The sequence below is a fragment of the Mchenga conophoros genome, linkage group LG7 (assembly GCF_057382185.1).
Source record: "Mchenga conophoros isolate Kocher_MC1m ecotype Shallow Benthic linkage group LG7, M_conophoros_male_GT1.1, whole genome shotgun sequence".
In the NCBI taxonomy this organism is placed as follows: domain Eukaryota; kingdom Metazoa; phylum Chordata; class Actinopteri; order Cichliformes; family Cichlidae; genus Mchenga; species Mchenga conophoros.
The window spans coordinates 1,983,014-2,002,744 of record NC_140532.1 but is presented as its reverse complement, the minus strand read 5'-3'; the positions used below and the strand labels follow the sequence as shown (position 1 = coordinate 2,002,744).

The window sequence follows — 19,731 nt, the reverse complement described above, 5'->3', positions numbered from 1 at the left end:
TCTAATTGCCTTATTTGAACCCCAGTTAGTAAAATAACGTGGCCATAGTTGGATGGTGTTATTCTGTGCTTGCCCCTACACTGCTGTGCATCTGCATCTAAAATGCATCAAGTTTGGTGAAAGTTGTCTTTCACAGCAGGGCAGTAGAAAGAGAGACTGGAATGCAGCTTGTTGTGTCTATACAGAAGTAATGCAGTTGCGTCAGTGGCGGACGCAGGGCAGGCTAAATGCGCCTGATCTTAGGCAGCGAAAGTAGAGGCGAGCTGTGGGGAGAGAGGAAAAAGTTCTCAACAAGGAGAGGCAGGACTACTCTTACGGAGCCCCTGCAGTCTCGCTTTTTATGCCTCTAAAAGACTTTTCCTGCCATCTTTTTGCATTTTCGCTCTGCAACACGCCTTTGACGTCTCCGAAAGCGAAATCCTACTTTTTAACTTCAGTGAAAACACCAGCACCATGGAGCTGCTCTGCCTCGAAATGGACACCATCATACGAGCTCGTCCCGATCCGAATCTGCTGTGCGATGACAGAGTCCTGCAGCGCTTGTTGACTATAGAGGAGAGGTTTTTACCCCAATATTCTTATTTCAAAGGCGTCCAGAAAGATATTCAGCCGTTCATGAGGAGAATGGTGGCCACTTGGATGTTGGAGGTATAGCGAAACACCGAGTGCTGACAAGACATATTATTTCCGTGCTCGACTTTAAAGCCTCTCGATTTGTTTCATTTCTTTATCGAGCAATGGTTGAAATATTCCGAGGAGCACATATGGCATACGACTCATATTTCCGACTGCTATTTCCTTATATTATTCGTCGGTGCCGTTTAACGCAATTTCTTTCCATTTTTAAAGTCCGATCGCTGCGTTTACGAAAGTGGCAGCTGTGCCATCTGTGGCACCGGAGGATTTCCTTTATCTGCCTCACATGGTGTCTGCACATGTTGCCCGTTGATTATTTGATGTTATTATTTTAGATAGGCTGAATATTTTTCATGCACACGTATGCACTCCCCCAATTCAATGCTGACTTGCGCTGTATCGCCATGTTGGTTTTTATAGGAGTGCTTTTAAGAGGATTTACAGTGTCAAAAGCAAAGTAACAGCGCGTAAAAACCGTCGGTAATGACAGAAGAGGGTCTTAGGTGTCCACCAAATACAGACTCGATCACAAAAAGCGTTGCGATCGCTTTAGATATCTATTTAAATGTCGGGAAGGGCGAGGGCCTTATCGCTTCTTTTGGTCTCCAGTGACTTGCCGAAGATTTCTGTTCATTTGTTGACGATCCGTCAAATATTTCCGGTCAACAGCCTTCTCTAAACAATCTGCAGTCTTTCCTCTTTATTTTCATGTAAATATTGTCAGAATCTGACGCACTGGAGATTTTTAATTAATTTTTGAAATAATTATATCGGCTCGGCGGTGAGGCACGCCACACCAGCCGCTTGCGACTTGCCTCTTATTTTGACATTTTCTTGATATTTATCGCGCATGGATACGGATAGGAATTGTCGGATATGATGTGGAAGAGTCTGCTGAACATTATGGTGTGAAGAAAGTCGCTCCAGATAATTTATTTCTATTTTTAAATATTTTATGAAAATATGACGACTGTTTTAAAAAAAGTGTGTTTCCGTGTGCTGCGCTTTCCTGGTGTTTTTTTGGCTCGGCTGATTGTGACTTGAATTCATTTCTTAGTGAATGAACTGCAGGAATGCGAGTCTATTGAGAGTATGTGTCTTAAAGTTATTTCAGTCTTTGTGAAATAATTTCTTTCGAATTATTTTGTGATGTCGCAACAGATCTGGGCTGGGCGCAAATTCTTGGCTGAGCCCCAACTATGTGTGTCATTGATTTTAAATGTGCTCTTATGTGATCACTCTTTTGTTTCGTTATTTCACAAAAGTTTTCTATATGTTTCAAGCGCTGAAAAGGAAGTCACGTGTCGTCAACGTTGTCGCCTTGTGTGCTGTCTCCTTATAGGTTTGTGAGGAGCAGAAGTGCGAGGAAGAAGTTTTTCCCTTGGCCATGAACTACTTAGACAGATTTCTAGCAGTGGTACCCACCAAAAAGTGTAACCTGCAGCTGCTGGGAGCAGTGTGCATGTTTCTTGCATCCAAATTGAAAGAGACTCGTCCATTAACTGCAGAGAAGCTGTGCATCTACACAGATAACTCCATCAGACCACAAGAGCTGCTGGTAAGCGACAGTTCTACGTGTTTCACGCAGTTTGCAGTAACACATCTGCAGACTCACATTGTCACCATCAGCTGGTTAAACATATTACATAACTTCTTCTTCATCAGAGCAGGTTTGGAAGCTGGGATTTGTTCTCGAGTATTTCCTTCTTTAAAGGTTTCAAATGTGAGGTATACTCGACACTGTCCCCATTTCACTGAATCGGTTGTCCAGGCTTTAGACATGAAAGGCGCAGGAAGGAGCTCAGTGCAGGATTGTTCTACAAGGGCTCTCTTTACTGTATAAGACCCTCAAGGCTTTACAGTAACCTTCCAGCCTGTGCGGTGGTCTCCATCGCCATCTGCTGGTAGATATTTTTCACAGATCAGCGAGGTCATATTGAACTGGAGCCAAAGTTCTCTGTTCCTGTGAGCTAGAGAGGGAGAGACGGAGAAATTCAAGTTTGCCTTTTACAGTTTAGCTGGTGTCCAAAAATAACTGTGGATGCACACATTGCTGACGTGAGGTCACGAGTCACTGTTTCTGATTCTAACTGCACATGAAACCCACAGTACAGAAAAAGTCACCATTCTGTGTCCTGTTTAATGAATATAAGCTCTGTTGTGCTGGCAAACCAATTAATTAAGTCAGTTTCACATCAGATAAGTATTTTCCCTCCTGCTCTGTGGCGCTACATAAACATTCCTCAGTAAACAACAGCCAATCCCACCCATGTTGTGAAAGAGGCCACATATTATGATTCAGACGGGGCTGATGGTTGCAGGCCTGCCTCGCTGCCTGACTGGCGGCTCTACCCACTGAGCAGACTGCCGCTGCAGCACATTCAAGCCCCAGACGAGCTGCTGTTGATTTGTTGCTTTCCCGTAATTTTCTGGAATGACAATTTCATTTGTTTAATGAAGGTTCCGACTCCGAGCCAGCGTGTTAAAGTTCCAGTTTCAAACAGCTTATTTTGAAAAGAAAAGCAAAATGCGCTGCTGTGGCTGGAAACTCGTATCATCTGCATGCAGTGCTGCACTTGACAAAAAACCGTCTCTGATACCTTCATGTTCAGACTGCAGACGAAGCCCTCAGTCCTTGAACTGGTTTGCTGAGGCCTCCTTTCTGTGTTTCTGTATAAGGCAGTATTTTGGCTGACACGCAGATACAGGAAACAGATCAGCTGCTCGGGGCATGTGATCGTTTTTTTGTCCTCATCTTTAGTAAGAACTTCTTGTAAAGAGAACCACAATTTTACGAAGAAGGTGTGACCAGAGGAAGGCAGTAAGCAGAAGGAAGTGGGTGATACCAGATTGCCACCCTTGTCAGCATAAAGCATGTGTTGCAAGGTTTGTCGCAGCTATTGCTATAGGCTTTGGTGTTGCGTACTGTCATGGATGGAAAACGCCTTTTAATAGCAGGAGGCTGCTAATGATCAGACAAAAACGTTGCTGTAGCCAGAAGAAGACGGCTTTCACTTTATGAAACTCCAGATTTCATCAGGAACATGTCCTGTTTCTCAGTCTCTCAAACATCAGCAAGATAGCAAAGCATGACATGACTGACAAAGGTCACTTTGATTGGGACAATGCATGCTGCTAGTAGGGGCGGCCATATTGAATTGTCTCATGACCGAGTCCATGTGGTCTCTCCTTCTTAAAGGGAAAATGAAGAACATCCATCCTCCCAGTCACAAGGCTGCAGTGCGGAACCAAACCGCTGACATTTTTTCCCAAATTAGTCACCAGCTCTTTCGTTAATCACCTCCTCCTCTAGGAAGTGAAAGTAACAATGCAGTCTCAGAAAAGAGAACGCCACACCTAGTATCCTCACCCCGTGTTACAGACGTGCAGATGGATGAGCATGTGTCAGCACATCCTGCTGTGAGATCTAAATGAAAGACTCAGATGCTGATTAATCAAACGGAGTTTCAGTCTTTCCTCAAGACACTTCATGTGGAAAAATATAGTAACTAAGTGCTGCAGTGCATAAATAGGATTCTGATTGATATATTGAGATAAGAGATGACATACTTAATGCTGACTGTGCTCAGCAGACATAGGCTGCTTATCCGTGTTCACTCTGCGCTCACACAGCAGAGCCTCTGATGGGCCTCTTTAGGAAAGTCCCCACATGCCAGACACCAACAGGGAGGGAGACAGTGATGCCGGGTCACCTGGGTTGGTGGCACTGCTGGTGATTCTCTGTCCCAGGCCCAGCCGAGCAGAGACTAATAACAATAACACTTAACCTCCAGATGCTCGCCGTGTATGTCACATTAACACACTTTTGGCTCAAGCGCACCTGGCTAAACAATAAAAGTGCAGAGCTGCAGCTGAAGTTCTTTTTCCGCCATCCCTTTTCTGCTCGCTCTCTCTAGGAATGGGAACTGGTGGTCCTGGGGAAGTTGAAGTGGAACCTGGCAGCAGTAACACCGAACGATTTCATCGAGCACATCGTGAGAAGGCTGCCGCTGCCCGAGGATAAGCTGGCACTTATTCGGAAACACGTCCAGACCTTCATCGCCCTCTGCGCCACAGGTAGGAAACGTTCAATTCGATTCCCTGCAATGAATCGCTGAGCCAGTCTGGACGAATTGAGTCCAAAGATGACCGTATCTTTTCCTCGATCCTTTTTCTGTCGTCTGTGCCAAATCAAACCAAGCACTAATGGCTTACGCTAGCATACTTTGTAGTGTTGTCTTTGCCGTTTCTTCTTTCAGGGCCGTGTCCAAGTCTTCTTTGGAGATCTGTTATGGGCCAGTCACAGCTAGCCTTACCTTCAGTGAGAAAATATTCTTCCTAAGAAAAGCATTAGTCGTAAAAGTGTCAGCCTCTCAGGTCTGACATCCATCGTCTGTCTTCTCCCAGCAGCCTCTGAAGTAACGCTTCAAAGCCTGATTGAGGGGGTCGAAAAGACAAACGGACAAGGGTGGAGGCAGGCAGACCATTGTCTTTTTACACTTGAGCTGAATGGTTCCCGTAAGATCAAACATGCAGGGAGGGATGGAAGGAACGAGAGCCTCAACATGATATGAAGGGAGAGTGAGGTCAAAGTGGGAAAGATGCAAGAGGGGTGAGGGGAGTCAGAGCCAGAGGAGGGTATTGTTTTTGTGCTGCCAAATCTGAGGCATGTCATGTTTTCAAATTTCCTACGTTCTCTCTCTTAACTTCACACGCCTCCACGCCCCGCTGCTGGAGGACATGATGGCGTTTGCAATAGGGCAGATTTCCCTCAGGTCACCACGATCAGAGCTACAAAGCAGGCGGGGCCACGAGCACCTTCTTCCACTGCTTCTGGGCACGCTCGAGGACTTTGTGCGAACGTTTACTTTGGATAACCGCACAAGTCATCCTTAATAATGCTCTTTGCCCCCCACAAACTGGTCAGCGACCAGCAGCTGCTTCATTTTCTCTGCAGGTCACAAATAGGAATGCTAACTAACACCCCCCCACACACACACATGGGAAACACCTCCTTCTGCTGACAACATTGGGAGGAGTGTACACAGTTAGATGAATAGATACGTGACAATCGCAGCATGAGGCGATCTCCTGCACCGATTGTGCAATGGATTCAATACAGACAGCAGAGTCTGAGATGACGCTTCATTTTTTAATACTTCCCCTGTGTCCTCAGTCCGGTTCCCTCAGTTTTCTCATATCTCACTTTTTTCCTGTCTCACCCCGTATTTTTGCCAGAGGATTAATGTTTGGAATGACAGCGTGTCAGGGATCGGACCTATTCCCCAAGCAACGTTGCGAAAGACTCGGCGCGCACTTTGTCCGTAATTGCTTCAATGAGGCAGTGGAAATAAATTTACGAGAATCGTCCTCCTGACACTGTACTCTAGGAGAGCCTCGCTGTGGAGATCGCTCTGGACCGTCATCGGCCGTTTATTTGTGTACACGCTCCGTATCCAGGCAAGCACGAAGTGAGGGCAAAATGAGGAAAGATTCAGCACGAGTGAGTCAACGGTTTGGTGCATCGGAGGATCTCTGGGAATACGAGACCCGTTTGTGAAACATTGCCAGCTGTAAATCTTCGGGTTATCTGGTGAGAATCCTCCTCGAAGACGTCCTCTGAGCAGAGTTGAGAAGGTAAAGGCGCAGGAGGATTTCTCTCTCGGGAGGATTTAGGTTTACGAGCTGGTCGACAGCGGGGTCACCTGTGGCCTCGGTCCCACCGCCGCTGTCCCTTTACGGGAAAAGAAACCACGCGTAAAACCACGGCTCTCTGTTCTCGAGAGGAGAATAAGGCCTCTCGTTCCTAATGGCTCCTCTCTTTTGATGAAACAGTTCCGTTCGGGCCACTCGGTGGGATTTTGTCAGGTGGCGCAGGCTGGCTCTGTATTAATTAATAACATTGGCTGGTCCATTCAGGACTATGCAAATGGCTCAGGGGCTCAGCTAGAGACTGGGAGAAAGGAGACAAAAGGCTTGGCCCTTACATTTCATATGCAGAGCCGTGTGAGGGTCAGCGCTGCAGGGCCACTTGATAGGAAACGCCAGCGTTTCCCTCAGGCAGGCTGCCGGATAATAGCCCAGAAACAAGCTCATTAAGGGAGATTATGAACCTCCGTTCCTAGACACAGACACCGAGCACTCTGAGCTTCCTCTTCTATTCTTATTCACCCGAGTTAAAGTGGGAGAATGGACGGGGTGCGTGGGGCAGACAGATGCAGCCCAACCTGTCTGCTGCGGTCATTGAGCCCCATCTTCTTGCCATATTGGCAGGGTGCATTTTTTCTGTAATGGTATGCATGGAATGGTGACAATGGTCACAGAAGCTGATCAAAAGAAATCTCTGGATCCGGGCCAGCAGCGCTGTCCAAGAGAGACTCGACACAATGCAGATTTCGCTACAAGTTGGGATCCAAGTAATGAGCGCTCGTTCTTTTGTCTCCGAATAGTATTTGATCACTTATTGCTGGTATGTGGAAGTGTCTTTCAACTACGTATGAAGGGACTTGATGATTAACTGGTTAGTTTATCAGGACAACTAATGATTCACTAGCTGACAAACACGAGGGAACTGAAGCCGTGCTTACTTTCAACTGCAGTGTAACTTTGGTATTATTCCGTTTATTTTATTCCCAACCTCCATGATGGGAATGTTTCAATTTAGCTTTCTGGAAACCGGCAGCTTTCGGCCTCTTTGGCCTTTTCTGGGTTCTATGAGCTGCGTCTTTAAATCGGCGACAGCTCAAATGTCGCAGCTTGATTCACAAGCCCTCTTTCTTTTGTTTCGCCTGTTAAGTCTCTCTAGTCCAGAGGCAGGAATGCTCCTTGTAGCTTCGACTCCAAGCGGCCGTGGCACGGAGAATCCCCTCCAGCCTGGGCTCAGCATTGTAAAGATGGATGATTCATCTCAGATGTGTTCAATGAAAAGAGCTTTGCTGGTGTTTGTTTACATAAAATCCCCTCCGTGTTTGATGAGTCAGAACCCGAACAAATTAGCCACCTTCTCCAGCGAATTATCCTTTCCCTGCACGCTCCGCTGATGTGAGGAATCATGTCCGGTCCGCCTGCATTGTCAACAGATGAAGCAGGAAAAGGCTTCCTGACAGTATGTGCCCAGTAACGTGACACACAGGGTGAATCATCGAGTGGCACGTCCTGAGTTCTCCTCTTCACCTCGCTGTTTAATCAGCACCACAGTATAAATCCTGCGGCTGGTTGAGTCACGCCGGAGATCGCAGACATTTTGCTTCGGCTGCTACAATTATCCCAGCAAAAAGGTTTAGAAATCAAAATCTTCCGTGTTTTTCTCGGACGTCATGTTAACCACAAAGACTAATATTTGTACTAAAGTAAATGCTTTGGTTCCAGATAGTTTGACTCAACATTTTTCTCAGCACACCGTCCCCTCATTTTTGTCTTCCTCTTTAAAGGCTACTTGATACGGCCTTTAAATGCTGTCATTGGGATTTAGTTCTTTATTTCAAAAGCAGGACGTGAACAGGGAAATATAACTGTAGGATCTAATCAAAACTACTGCGACAGCACTTTGAGGTTGTTGCAGGAGCGATACACTAAACGGAAGATTGTTTTTGCTATTCGGACGGAAAAACAAGAATCGCTCACATTGATCACATCAGATGAGACTGATGAAGACACAGCAGGCAAAGGGGGTGGGTTACAAAGCAGCTTGCAGATGTGCTACACCTGTTGGCACGCTAATGCGACTTAAATGGCGTGTCATGTTATGACAGTTGCCGAGTAGATGCATAGAAGCTGATGTGAGCGGCCACTGAGGTCAGCTAAACGTCTGACCTGTGGCTGAGCGTCACTTTGTGGCCTGTCGGCGCCGACGCGATGCTTCTGTGAGAGGAGAGCGGTGCATGGTGCCGGCTGTGCCTCAGTTTGTCTGTCAGGCACAGCCGACATCGTGTTTACAGATTGTTTATTCGTTCTTTAACAATGAGCAGGGAATTCGTGGTGATTGGTGAGGTAACGATGGAGCAGCATGACAGTATATTGGGTACAGACACTGAATTACAATAGTCCACACGATGTCATCTGAAAGGGACGAATAGCCCGAGATTTTTGAATGAAGCTTAGTCGATTTAATCTAAACTGTAACTGTGTTCGGGAGAAAAATCTGTACGCTCCTCAACACTCAACTCGACCATCTCAACACTGATGTTACTCAAGACTGCAGCTGTGACACAGGATGTGATAGCGAGAGGCTAAAAGGGCAGCTTACAATTAACACACAATTCTGAGCAAGAGCGTGCAACTCTCACAGGTTTGGGTTTTTTAGTTTGTTTCCAGAGTGACAGCCAGACAGGAAGCAATGGAAATGACAGAAATATCAAGTTGTTGTTTGTTAGTTTGGCATTTGTGGAAAAAAGCCGGCGTGTGGGCCTCGGCCAGCCGCGGTAGGTGGATTGTCTTCTGAGAAGGTCGTGTTGGCTGACGGTCTGTGTTGCGTTAGTGGTGAAACATACTGTCATGCCAGTCCTAAAGAGATGTTTGCTTTTAACCTTAATCAGTCAACCAAACCCCGCGTCCTCGTAACGGCGCTCCCTTAATAAACACGTTCAATAAGCGCTACATGTATAGAATACAAGAAGCTGATTTATCGCTGTGGAAAGAGAGGTCAGGGTAAATCCGTCTTTTTCTTTGGCTGTTGTTCAACTTTCCAACTTTAATTAACTTACAATTTTAATGTGCGTGGTGTGCGTTGCAGCCACCCAGATGGAGCGGGCCATGTAGGGCAGGAGAATGTGCGACCGGTGGCCCGAGGATGAAGTTTCATGGGGTAGGAACAGGGAGGAATGGAGACGAGGGGGCACAGGGAGGAGAAAGGGCCATTGAAGGGGCTGAGAGGCGTGCAGGCCGGGCCAGCCAGCCGCTGCTCACAGGGAGCTTTCCATCGCAGGCGTCCCCACTCAGCTACATACACTGTTTATCCTCAACATGAATATCAATGAGGGCCTCCTAAAATACAGCCATTCTTCCCCCCACATGCAGCAGCCACCAGGCCCGAGTGTCAGCCCGCATCGGCTGCACGCGCACGTCCTTGTTCTGCTACAGACCTGTCTTGTCTTGAGTGCGAAAAATCAGCTTGCTGCCCACTGCCTGCCACTCAGCTCTCCCACAAACCAACATCTGTGCCGTGCGTGTGTGGGGGGGGTCAGTGTGTGTCTGCATCTGAAAGCACGCAGGCATCGGCGCATTGTTTCTCGCCTGTGTCGCTGAGGTGTCTGTTGCCTCGCCTGTCGCTCTGCGCTCGCTGCACACTTACAGTAAATCCTTGTATGCCTTTGTCGTCTCAGCCCTCTATAGAAAGTTGTGCTCTTACAGCAGTGATGTAATGCCGGGGGGCTTTGTGCGCTCTTTCCTCTTGGCTCGAGGTAGCCTTTAATAAATCGCCCCCTTGGCAGAGGCCCAGCGGCTAACACAGGGGTGTATAATAAGTTCATTTATTTGTCAACACTGAGCCCACAAGATGAGAAAGCGCCTGGCTGTGCATGTTAAAAAGGCAGTGAGAGGCTGCCTCTGCAGCTATCAAAGGGCCTACCTCTTTGATTCCAAATAAAAAAAAGAAGAAGGAAGAAAAATCTCCTTCAGAGCCATCGCACGCGGTTTGCTTTGCAATTGAATATAGCAATATGTTAATGTGCAGGCTGTTTCTATGCCCCCATTGCTCACTCCTCTAACCCAGAGGTGGCCCAGGAACAGAGAAATACTTGCAGGGAGGGATTGGGGGTGGGGGGTTGGATGGGAGGCAGGAGGTGAGGGTCACTGGAGGGCAAGTCTTTTCTTCTTCCAAAACTTCACAAGGGTCTGGACGCAGACTCGAGAGCGATGTGCAGCAGAGTCGTCTAGCTCCCCCTCCTCCCACCACGCCTGCGACCTTCCCCTCTTTTCTCCCGCTTGCCTCGTCACCGCACCGTCCATCGCTGCCCTCTTCGTCTTCCTCCCCCCCCTGTCAAGCCCCTGTCCTCAAGTCCAGCCAGGGTCTTTGTGCAGCCTGTCTAGCTGAATTGGAATCGGTGGCGAGAGGATGGATGCCGCGTCCCTCATTTGGGTGAAATGAGGTGATGACTCTGGACAATGGAGTCACACTCTTCTGCCTTCCCTCTCATAGGCCCGCCACTCCATTAATATGCTAAAAGATAGGAGGGCCGCCAATGCAAACCGCTGCCTGTTGTAGCAACAAAGACGGCGGCATGTGTGCCATTCACCGGCCGTCCAAGCGGGCCATGTGTTACCCAAGAAGAAAGGTAGAAGTTGAGCAAGACATAAAGAGAGAATGCAGAAGGGTGTGTGTGTGTGGGTGTGTGTGTGTGTGTGTGTGTGTGTGCGCGTGTGTGTGTGTGTGCGCGTGTGTGTGTGTGTGTGCGCGTGTGTGTGTGTGTGTGTGTGTGCGTGCGTGCGTGTGTGTGTGTGTGTGTGTGTGTGCGCGTGTGTGTGTGTGTGCGTGCGTGCGTGCGTGTGTGTGTGTGTGTGTGCGTGCATGAAGAGAAAACCTCTCCCTGTCTGTCTGTCTCACTGTATGCCAGTTGCCTTTTCGGGCTTCTGGCCCGTTCACAAGCTGTCTCATTTGCATTATGAATGACAGCGAGGGGAGCTAACAAGGTTATTGGTCTTTGAGACGCACGCCTGTGACCACACGTGGAAAAAGGACCTACAGCAGTGCGCATTGGCAAAGGCACTGAGCCTCTTTATTCCTTCTTTTCCAAGCGCTATGGGGCTTTTTTCAGCGAGCACACGATTTACTCAGGAGATGGAAGAAAAGGGGCCGGGCTGGGGAAAGGGGGACTGCATCGGGGTGAGGGTGGTTGCTTTTCAGCTCCTTTACAAGCCCAGTGAACCCTCATTATCCAGGCCCCTGGTCATTAGCGAGCCCAGCGTTCATAGCCGGTGCAATAGAAGGAGTATTTATTAGCTGACTGCTAGATTACTAAATCATACCGTATCTGTACCCTGCGAACTGAAACGTGCAGTAAAGAAACCAGTGGTAAATACATGCACCCACCTGACCAAAGATTGTGCTTCCTGACTTCATACGCTCGTGCTTCAGACTAACAAACTCACATTTAACTCAAACGTTTTTATTCCTCTAACAGATTTCAGATTCGCCATGTACCCTCCATCCATGATCGCTACAGGTAGTGTGGGGGCAGCGATCTGCGGCCTGCAGCTCGATTCAGCCGACCAGTCGCAGTGGGGTGACAGTCTGACGGACCTGCTGGCAAAGATTACAAACACAGAAGTGGTAAGTTTACCTATCACTGTAGCTCGATCGATTTAAATATGCAGCGTGTTCCAGCGCTAAGAGGTAATACTTACATCTGGAATGTAGGGGATTTGTTGCTGAGTAATATTTTAATCAGTATGACTAAATATTAGTGACTCTGCAGACATCGGTTACATGTTATCTGGTTATCAGAGTACAAGTGTTACAGTAACTATGATTCAGTGCTTAATCAGCTGTTTCCTGCACTGGAAGCTTACTTTTGGAAGTCTTTAGTAGACATTTCTAGTGAAGTGACACATTTAAGTTATCTTATTACCACTGAAACAAACAGGTTTTGCTTTTCTCAAGTAACTGGGTTGTTTTTTTGCCCGACCAAACATGCTACTCTGTTGGAAAGCACATGGCAAGTTAAGAAATGCCACATGTTTGTTGGGGCTGTGTGCGCAACAGACAAAAGTTGAAATGTCACTGAGTTTTGGCTTCACACAGGCATATTTTAGGGGAGATTTACTGCCAATTTTAATAAAAATGAGCACGAGACTGAGCTAAAATGTCTACATTTAAAGAAATGATCGATATTTGTCAGTCCAGCAGCTGCCTCGTGTAAAGGCTCCTCTAAATCGCTCTGTAACTGACAGGAAGGCCGGTGAAGCTGTTGTGCGGCTGCCTGGTACAGTGAATGTTGCACCAGAGGATAAGCTACGTCCAAACACAGGCAGGGCCCCTGCTAGCTCTGAGATTCCTGGCTTTCATCATACACCAGAGAGGATTTTGTCTGTCTGTAGTTCGCTGCTAAGACGAGTAGCTGGGCAGAAGCGTAACCTGTGAAGTTCTTCTTCTTTAGTCCCCGGAGGGTAAGCTGTCGAGCACAGGTCCACAACCACCACCTTGCCAGGAGTGCTGCTAATACCTAACGTGATGAAAACGTCTTTTGGTTGGTAATGGCAGACTTACTCTAAACTGTGTGCAGAGTGCACAGGGGGCACGACACAGATCCCGAGCATCGGCCGTGGCATGTTAAATTCTGCCTGAAAAGGAGGCAGAGGGGGAGGAGGAGGTGGAAGAAAGCTGTTGAAGTGTGAAAAGGACACCGAGGGGGTGTTATGCCTCCCTCGCGACAATCGGGCCTCTCTTGTCTCCTCCTATGGTCCATAATGCAGCGCTGCTGGAGAGCATGGCTCCCTCTGGTGCGAGCTGTGTGAAGTCTCGCTCAGCAGCTGAGGAAAAACAAATAGTTGGCCTCAGCAGCACAGGGCCTCGGTGTGTTTTAGGCTGCTAGGTCTTAGACTCCGGGGAATTAAGTGGCGCTGTGCCTCAGCGATCAACTCCTTACATTCCTGGATTCAGACAAGCCACGGCTCGCGGTAAACACGGGAGAAAAAGCACAAGGCGCCCGTCCTAATTCAACATATAGGGCTTTAGTATGAACTGCCAAGCAAAGCTTAGGGTATTAAAAGATTTTCCTGAGATCCTCGCATCAGGCTCGTGCACCACGTGCAACACCAGCAAAAAATCTCACTGCCCAGAATTACCTGTCAGTATTAATAAGTGGCGTCAGTCCTATTTACGCCCTTTGTCAGTCTCAGCGTGCAGGCTTTGGTGAAAGAGGAAATGCTGTGTCATTTTAGCAGCGACCCTACCTTCATTTAGACTTCAGACACCAGCGAGGTGGTACGAGTCTAAAAGAGTACGCGTAACATACCCCGTGTGATTTTGGCACAGCGGCTCGGCGAGCAGCGACTCGTAGCCGCTCGGCCAAAGAGCCAGGCGAAATATGAAGGCCGAGTTTCGCCAACCGCTGCAGCTGCTGCTGCCAACAGCGCCGTGGCCGACGCCACCCCCTGGTACCCCGCTGGCATGTGTGGTATCCAGAAGCTGCGGTTTTCCAGTGGAAATGCGATAGGGCCAAGTCACCATCTTTGGGCCATTGCAGGAATGCGTGTTGCCTCGCAAACACCTGGTGTGGCCTTGTGGGGCGAGCAGACGGGCTGTGTGTGTGTTTGTGTGTGAGATGAGCAGAAATGTAAGAGTTCGGTTTACTCTTCATTGATTAAAACAGGAAACGGCGGCAGGAGAGGGTTTAAGAGCACCGCTTCCCAGATTTGTTTTCTCTCAGTCTTTCATTCATCTTTTTCAGCCGGGGTCACATGCTAAGACACCGGAAACACATTTTCTCATTGCTCCCTTTGTTTTTCTTCCTCTTTTTTTAATCACAGTTATTTCCTGGGGACAAAATGCTTGTAATAAAAGATGCATTTATTACGACGGATTATATCTATTAGCACAGCCTGTGGCATCACTTGTGGTGTTTCAGGCATGCGGGCTAAAGAAAGGGAAAGGTCACATTTCTATTGTAACTTGTGGAAATTCAAGTCATGTGGTGACTTCTTATTTCCAGCGTCAGCCCCGGGATATTTTGTTTTCAGATTCCCTGAGATTCGTAGTGCGTCCCTGCCTGTGTGTGTGTTTCAGCTGTCTGACCACCAAATCCTCCCAGAGTAGCCAACACTGTCTTGTGTGGTACAGTCAGCAGTTAAAACACATTCCACGCTTCACACATTTCTTCCTTTTGGTTTTGTCTGTCTGCACGACTTCCTCCCGCTGCCAGTGTCACAAAGGCCGCCCAGGGATACAGTGCATGCCACGATTTGTCAGACTGACAGGCTGTTGCAGTATGATGCATGTTTGGGGTGGGCAGAGGGAGGACTATGACTACAAGAAAGGATCAGAGGTGGTCATGTGTTTTCCGGTTTGAGGCTGCAAAGCAAGATGCTTAAGTGCAACGCTGTGTCCCGTGGTGAATTTATTCAGCGCTGTTGGCCCCTTCATTGTCCGAGTACCTACAGCTTCTGTGGAAACAGCATCGGTGTTTCCAGTAGTCGCACACTGAAGTCATTAAAGGTTCTCAAAGCCCACGGGGCTTGGCGAGGGATCCGAACTGCCGCTCTAAAGAGCAGCGCAGACGGGGGGGGAATGTCTTTTAAGAAATGAAGGCATGCATTCTTGTGGTAGGACACAGGCAGTTCCTTTACATGTTCGGCGTTTGAGTCCATTTTCTCACAGGAATTGAGATTTTATGACCAATGAGGCACATGTTGGTGGGAAGACTTTGCATGTGTGCATGAACACACCCCCACATTAGTGGCCACCCTCTGGAGAAGATTAAGGGACAGACTCTGGTGGGGTTTCCTCCATGTCAAAGCCAATGCTGAGGAAAGTGTTTGCCCAGAGGCGTGCAGCCCAGATCAGTCAAAAACTGTTAGCATTAAGACGTCAGGGGAGCTCTCACTTAGTATTTTGGTAGTGGCCTTGTAATGGCTTCTTTTTTCACATAGTATATAAATCCTCTTCCTTCTGTTATGTGTTGTGCTGTTTGACCTTTGACATTGTGACCTTTAGCCACAGCTCCCTGAGAGCAACTCTGACATGAGTGAGGGCCCGGTTCCTATTTCATGGAGGCTCCGCTGCACCAGAGGCTGTAACGGGCTGGACTGAGGCCATCAGGTTTAAATTAGCTGTAAATTTCTAAAGAATGTCTCAGCGCTCCACAAGCGGTACATTTTCACCCGTCTTTTCAGTCATGATTCCCACTGACGTCTCGTGCTATAAGGCGCAGGTCATGCATGCATGTGCGTGCACAGAGCTAAAAGGAAGCAGCACGGCTTCAGTTGTTTTTGAAGTGTTTTACCACCAGAGGGCAGTGTTAGCTCTCTGTTAGGGACAGCATTTTGTTCTCAGGCCAGTTTCTCAGTCAATCAGCTCTGCAAAGTACACTTGGCATCTTCTTCATGTGCGTTATTAATGGTTGGTCACCTGCACCTTATGCTTCACTGTTGTTGTTTTGCAGCAACACAGATTTTTTTTGATTTCATATGTCATCATTTTAAATCTGATAATTAGTTTGAGCTCCTGGGACTAAAGATCCTTTGAGGTACTTTAGGTATTTAATGACCCTCCTTAAAACAGTTCGACCTTTCTCTGACGCTAACAGCCCATTCAGCACTCTTTTACACCAACCCCCCCTTCCTACCCCCGTCTTACTGCGCTGCACTGTAGCACTGTCTCCCGGGGAAGGATAAGAGGCCTTGGTGCTGTTCAGGAGTTTGTCTCCCAGGTGGATTCTCAGTTTTCCTTGGTGGCCTTTGATGGTGTAAGTCGATGCGGCTGGGTCTCAGATGGATCCCCTGCAGGCAGGCGGGCGCACAGACTGGCTCTCGTTAAAAAAGCACCACCTTTGTGTTCCCACAGGAGGTGGATGTAATTAACATAGCTTTAATACTACCTGTGTTTTCAGCCGCCGTTGTCAAGACGACTCCTGTTTGGGTTTTGTGTGTTTTGGGGAACAGCAGAGGTGGTGGGTGGCTGGATGGGGGAGGGCAGAGGTATGCATGCGAGTGTGCGTGTGCATGCCGGTGCATGTGCGTAGGCTACATGAGGACGATAGTGATGGTATTCGCTGCACAACCCCGGTGGGCTGATGTAATGCTTGGGTCTGGCCCATGTCTGTGGTCTTTTGGAAGCAGCAACTCGAAAGTCAGCTGTCATTTAAAATCACAGCGAGACGCCGTCATCGTGGCCGAAGCACTTTCTGAACAGCAGATTGATATTATAGGGCATAACATTTGTGTTACATGCTTGATAGAAAATTCAAAGGTTTAACTTCTAAGTTTAAATTGTAAGTAACAGAATTGGTTTGCTCTTTAGTTTCATGATAAAGTCTCGCTTTGAATGTGCCCGATCGTACCAAACTGGAACTCTGAGTTGATGAAGAAGCAGGAAAAACGCACTTCCTTGACTGCAGATTTAAAAAGATTGATGTAACCTCTCGATTGTCTTTTGCATTGCAGGATGTTCTAAAAGAGTGCCAGGAGCAAATCGAGCGCGTGTTGGTGAGCAGCCTACGCGAAGGACGGCAGCAGCAACAGCAACAGCAGCAAACTCAGAGAGGCCCGAGTGGGAAAGGCCTGGACGAGCTGGATCAGTCCTCCACCCCGACAGACGTCCGCGATGTCAACTTGTGAACCACCAGAGGGCATCATTGCACAGGATTTACAAAAACAAAAATAGAAACCAACAAAAAAAACTCAATTTTCTTAAAAGCAGAAAAAAAGAACAAAATGTAAAAATGTTAAAAACAAAAGACAGCAATGCTTGCTAGTTTTTTTTTTGTGTGTAGATTTTCTGTTCTACAAGTCGAAAACACCTGCTCGCAGAATAGATTTTCGATGACGTTATAGCATAAATGCATCAAATTTGATCCGAGATGAAGCTCTGTGATGCCTTGGATATCCAGAAGGGAAGCCAATCATATTTGCATTCTGCCTGATTGTATAGTATGATCTTTTAAGTTATATTCTAACTATAGATTGATAATGAGGCTGAGACGGAAACTATTTGGAAATTGCGGGATCACCCTGGGGCTTCTCTATCGTTGCGTTACGAGTACTGTCACCGTTACGTTTGAGCCGCTGAACGAGCTCCTCGACTGTTGTGTGCTGAGTGTGCGACTGAGGAAGCCGTGAGACTATTTGCCGAAAGTGGGTGGATCGCATTATCAGGGAAGACCCGGGATGATGATAATTATCAGTAGTATTAGTAATTGTTATTATTATTATTATCATTTGACGTCTTTTGAAATTAATAGTAGAGATCAATAAGCTCCTTTTGTCTGGCTGCTTGTGCGTGTCAGTTTGTGGATGCAAGCGTGTTTTTGTGTGTGCGTGTCTGAGTGTGTGCGTGTCTATGTTAACAGTGATTCTACAGCGAAAGGCACTTGAATAAAGTCGCAGGCTTACAGTTGTGTATTTAAAGACAGCGGAGCGAGCCGAGGCTACATATACTTTCTCCATCCGTAGAACTGGGCATCTATGCTACGTCGCTGCCGTCGTGCATTAACAGTGTGTCGTGATTCGTTGTTCTCCAACAATAAACCTGTGTGCGTGGACCACGAGTGAGACGACAGAGGCCGTTATCTTTCTCGGAGGTTATGCGAGCCGTTTGTTCATTACTGCCGTTCCGATAACGAAATATCGCACGTTCGTCGCGCTTTGCGATGAGGCGTTTCTTGTGTCTGGATGGAACGTGCACAGCATGCGTGGCACATGTGAGAGCAGGAGAGTCTTGAGGAAAGTTTCGTTCTTCTGTGTCGGTGAGCGCAGAGCGAGACGAGCGCAGGCTGAGGGAGAGGCACAGCACCGGGTGGCGGGACAGAGACGGTTTTAGTTTTTAGTGGTGCAGACGTTTGCTGCTGTGTGGGAGACGTGGGCTTTGTACAGCCAGTGGCTGGAAGATGACGAACAATAAAATTGGTATCCGTGGCTGCGTCAGTAACGGATGCCTACAACGACACACAAAGATGTTCCTGGTTTTCCGTTTACGTGGAAATGACACGAGGAAGTAAGACCGTACGCTGCCAGGTCACGCGTTGGGGAATCTTTTGGGGCGGGGGGGTTGGGGGAGGGGTAGAGGATGACAATAACTGTCAAAGCTCATCTGGAGTACCGCATAGGGTTGTTTTCAACACCCCTGTATGATTTTAATGGCAAAGCACTTTGCAAACATGCTCCCCAGGAGATGATTAAATTGAAATGGACGGTGATTGGAGGTGAACAGATGTTTCATTTTTTTTCCTCATTAGCCTTTTCTTTGGTTTACTTTGAAGGGCTGGTTTCCCAACATCAGTCGTTTGCCTTTAAAGGAGGAGTCAAATTGAAAAAGGCTTCCCGCGACTTTCCGCATAAGCACATTCCAAACAAAGAAACAAAGAAACAACATTCCCAGTCACGCAAATTGCAAGTTGATCCTGAACAAATAAGAGCATGAATTCACACAGCTTTCTGATCTGTGGGCTCGAGTCGATTTTCTTTTACAATGTCAAGAAATGATTTTGTTTTTACTTGAATTTTTCTTTCTATTTATCTGCATCACAGCCAGGGAGGCAGGGCGCTACCAGCAAGGGTGGTCTGAACATCCAGGTTTGCACATGTTCTTTAAAGGGCCATGAGGTTTGCAATGTTAAGATAAAGCAACGCCTGTGTTTAAAAAAGAATTTGTGTCGCAGTGGTTGGTCAGTTGTTGTTTTGTTGTTGTTTTCTTTCCTTTATGTTTGTTTCTGTTTATGGTGCTGGCTTCCGTAGCGCCCGTCCAGGCCAGTTGTCTGTCAGTGAACACATTTCCCCGGTGAGCTTTGCTGCTTCGAATCATTAGCAAGGGGATTCATCTGCCAGGCAGACAGCAGAACAAAGCGAGACGGCTGATTTTGTTTTGTTTGGTCACGTGGCTTTGTCACAGCAAGGTGTCTTTGACTTCTTTTTATTGTTTTTCCATGACCATGTGTAACTTTGCTGAGTGTGAATGTGGGGATCGGATGATTTTCAGTAAAACTGAGCGATTTCATGACCCGTTTGCCAAATCGTCCCCCATCTGAATATTTGGTATGACCCCTTTATTTTGCCTGTTTTCCTGACGTAAGCTCTCTCCCAAACTTGTGATTCCTCCTGCAATATGTTGTTGCATATGTTCTATTTTGAGACCACCTTTGTCAATTTGTGTTTGATAATATTTTACGGGGCGACCAGACCCACAAAGGGTTTTTCTAAGACTTAGAGATACTGTATTCCAAAGTGAAGAGAGGACAGAGGAGGACTGAAGACATCGACAAAAAAAAAAAGTGTCAATATTTTATTGTATTTTTTGCGCTGCTAAAAGCTATGAATTTGTTTCATTTATACAAAAAAATAACATTACTTAGTTGTGATGTGTCACTTGAGTGTGCTGCTATTTTATAAACATTTGTATTATAATATAATTATTTTACTGCTTAAGAGATACATTCAGAAACCGAAGTA

General features: G+C 47.2%; 1 protein-coding gene across 2 annotated transcripts; it reads left to right on the top strand.

Moving 5' to 3' along the window:
* Window positions 1–231: 231 nt before the first annotated feature.
* On the top strand, window positions 232–18,324 carry ccnd2a (cyclin D2, a). Of its 2 annotated transcripts, none has more exons than XM_085281495.1 (5): window positions 232–648; window positions 1,979–2,194; window positions 4,554–4,713; window positions 11,754–11,902; window positions 16,732–18,324. In XM_085281495.1, the coding sequence occupies exons 1-5, from the start codon at window positions 454–456 to the stop codon at window positions 16,903–16,905; spliced, it is 894 nt and encodes a 297-aa protein (XP_085137621.1). In that variant the 5' UTR covers window positions 232–453; the 3' UTR covers window positions 16,906–18,324. The 2 variants fall into 2 exon arrangements, with proteins under 2 accessions (XP_085137621.1, XP_085137622.1); XM_085281496.1 differs by lacking the exon at window positions 232–648 and adding an exon at window positions 1,173–1,542.
* Window positions 18,325–19,731: the final 1,407 nt, after the last annotated feature.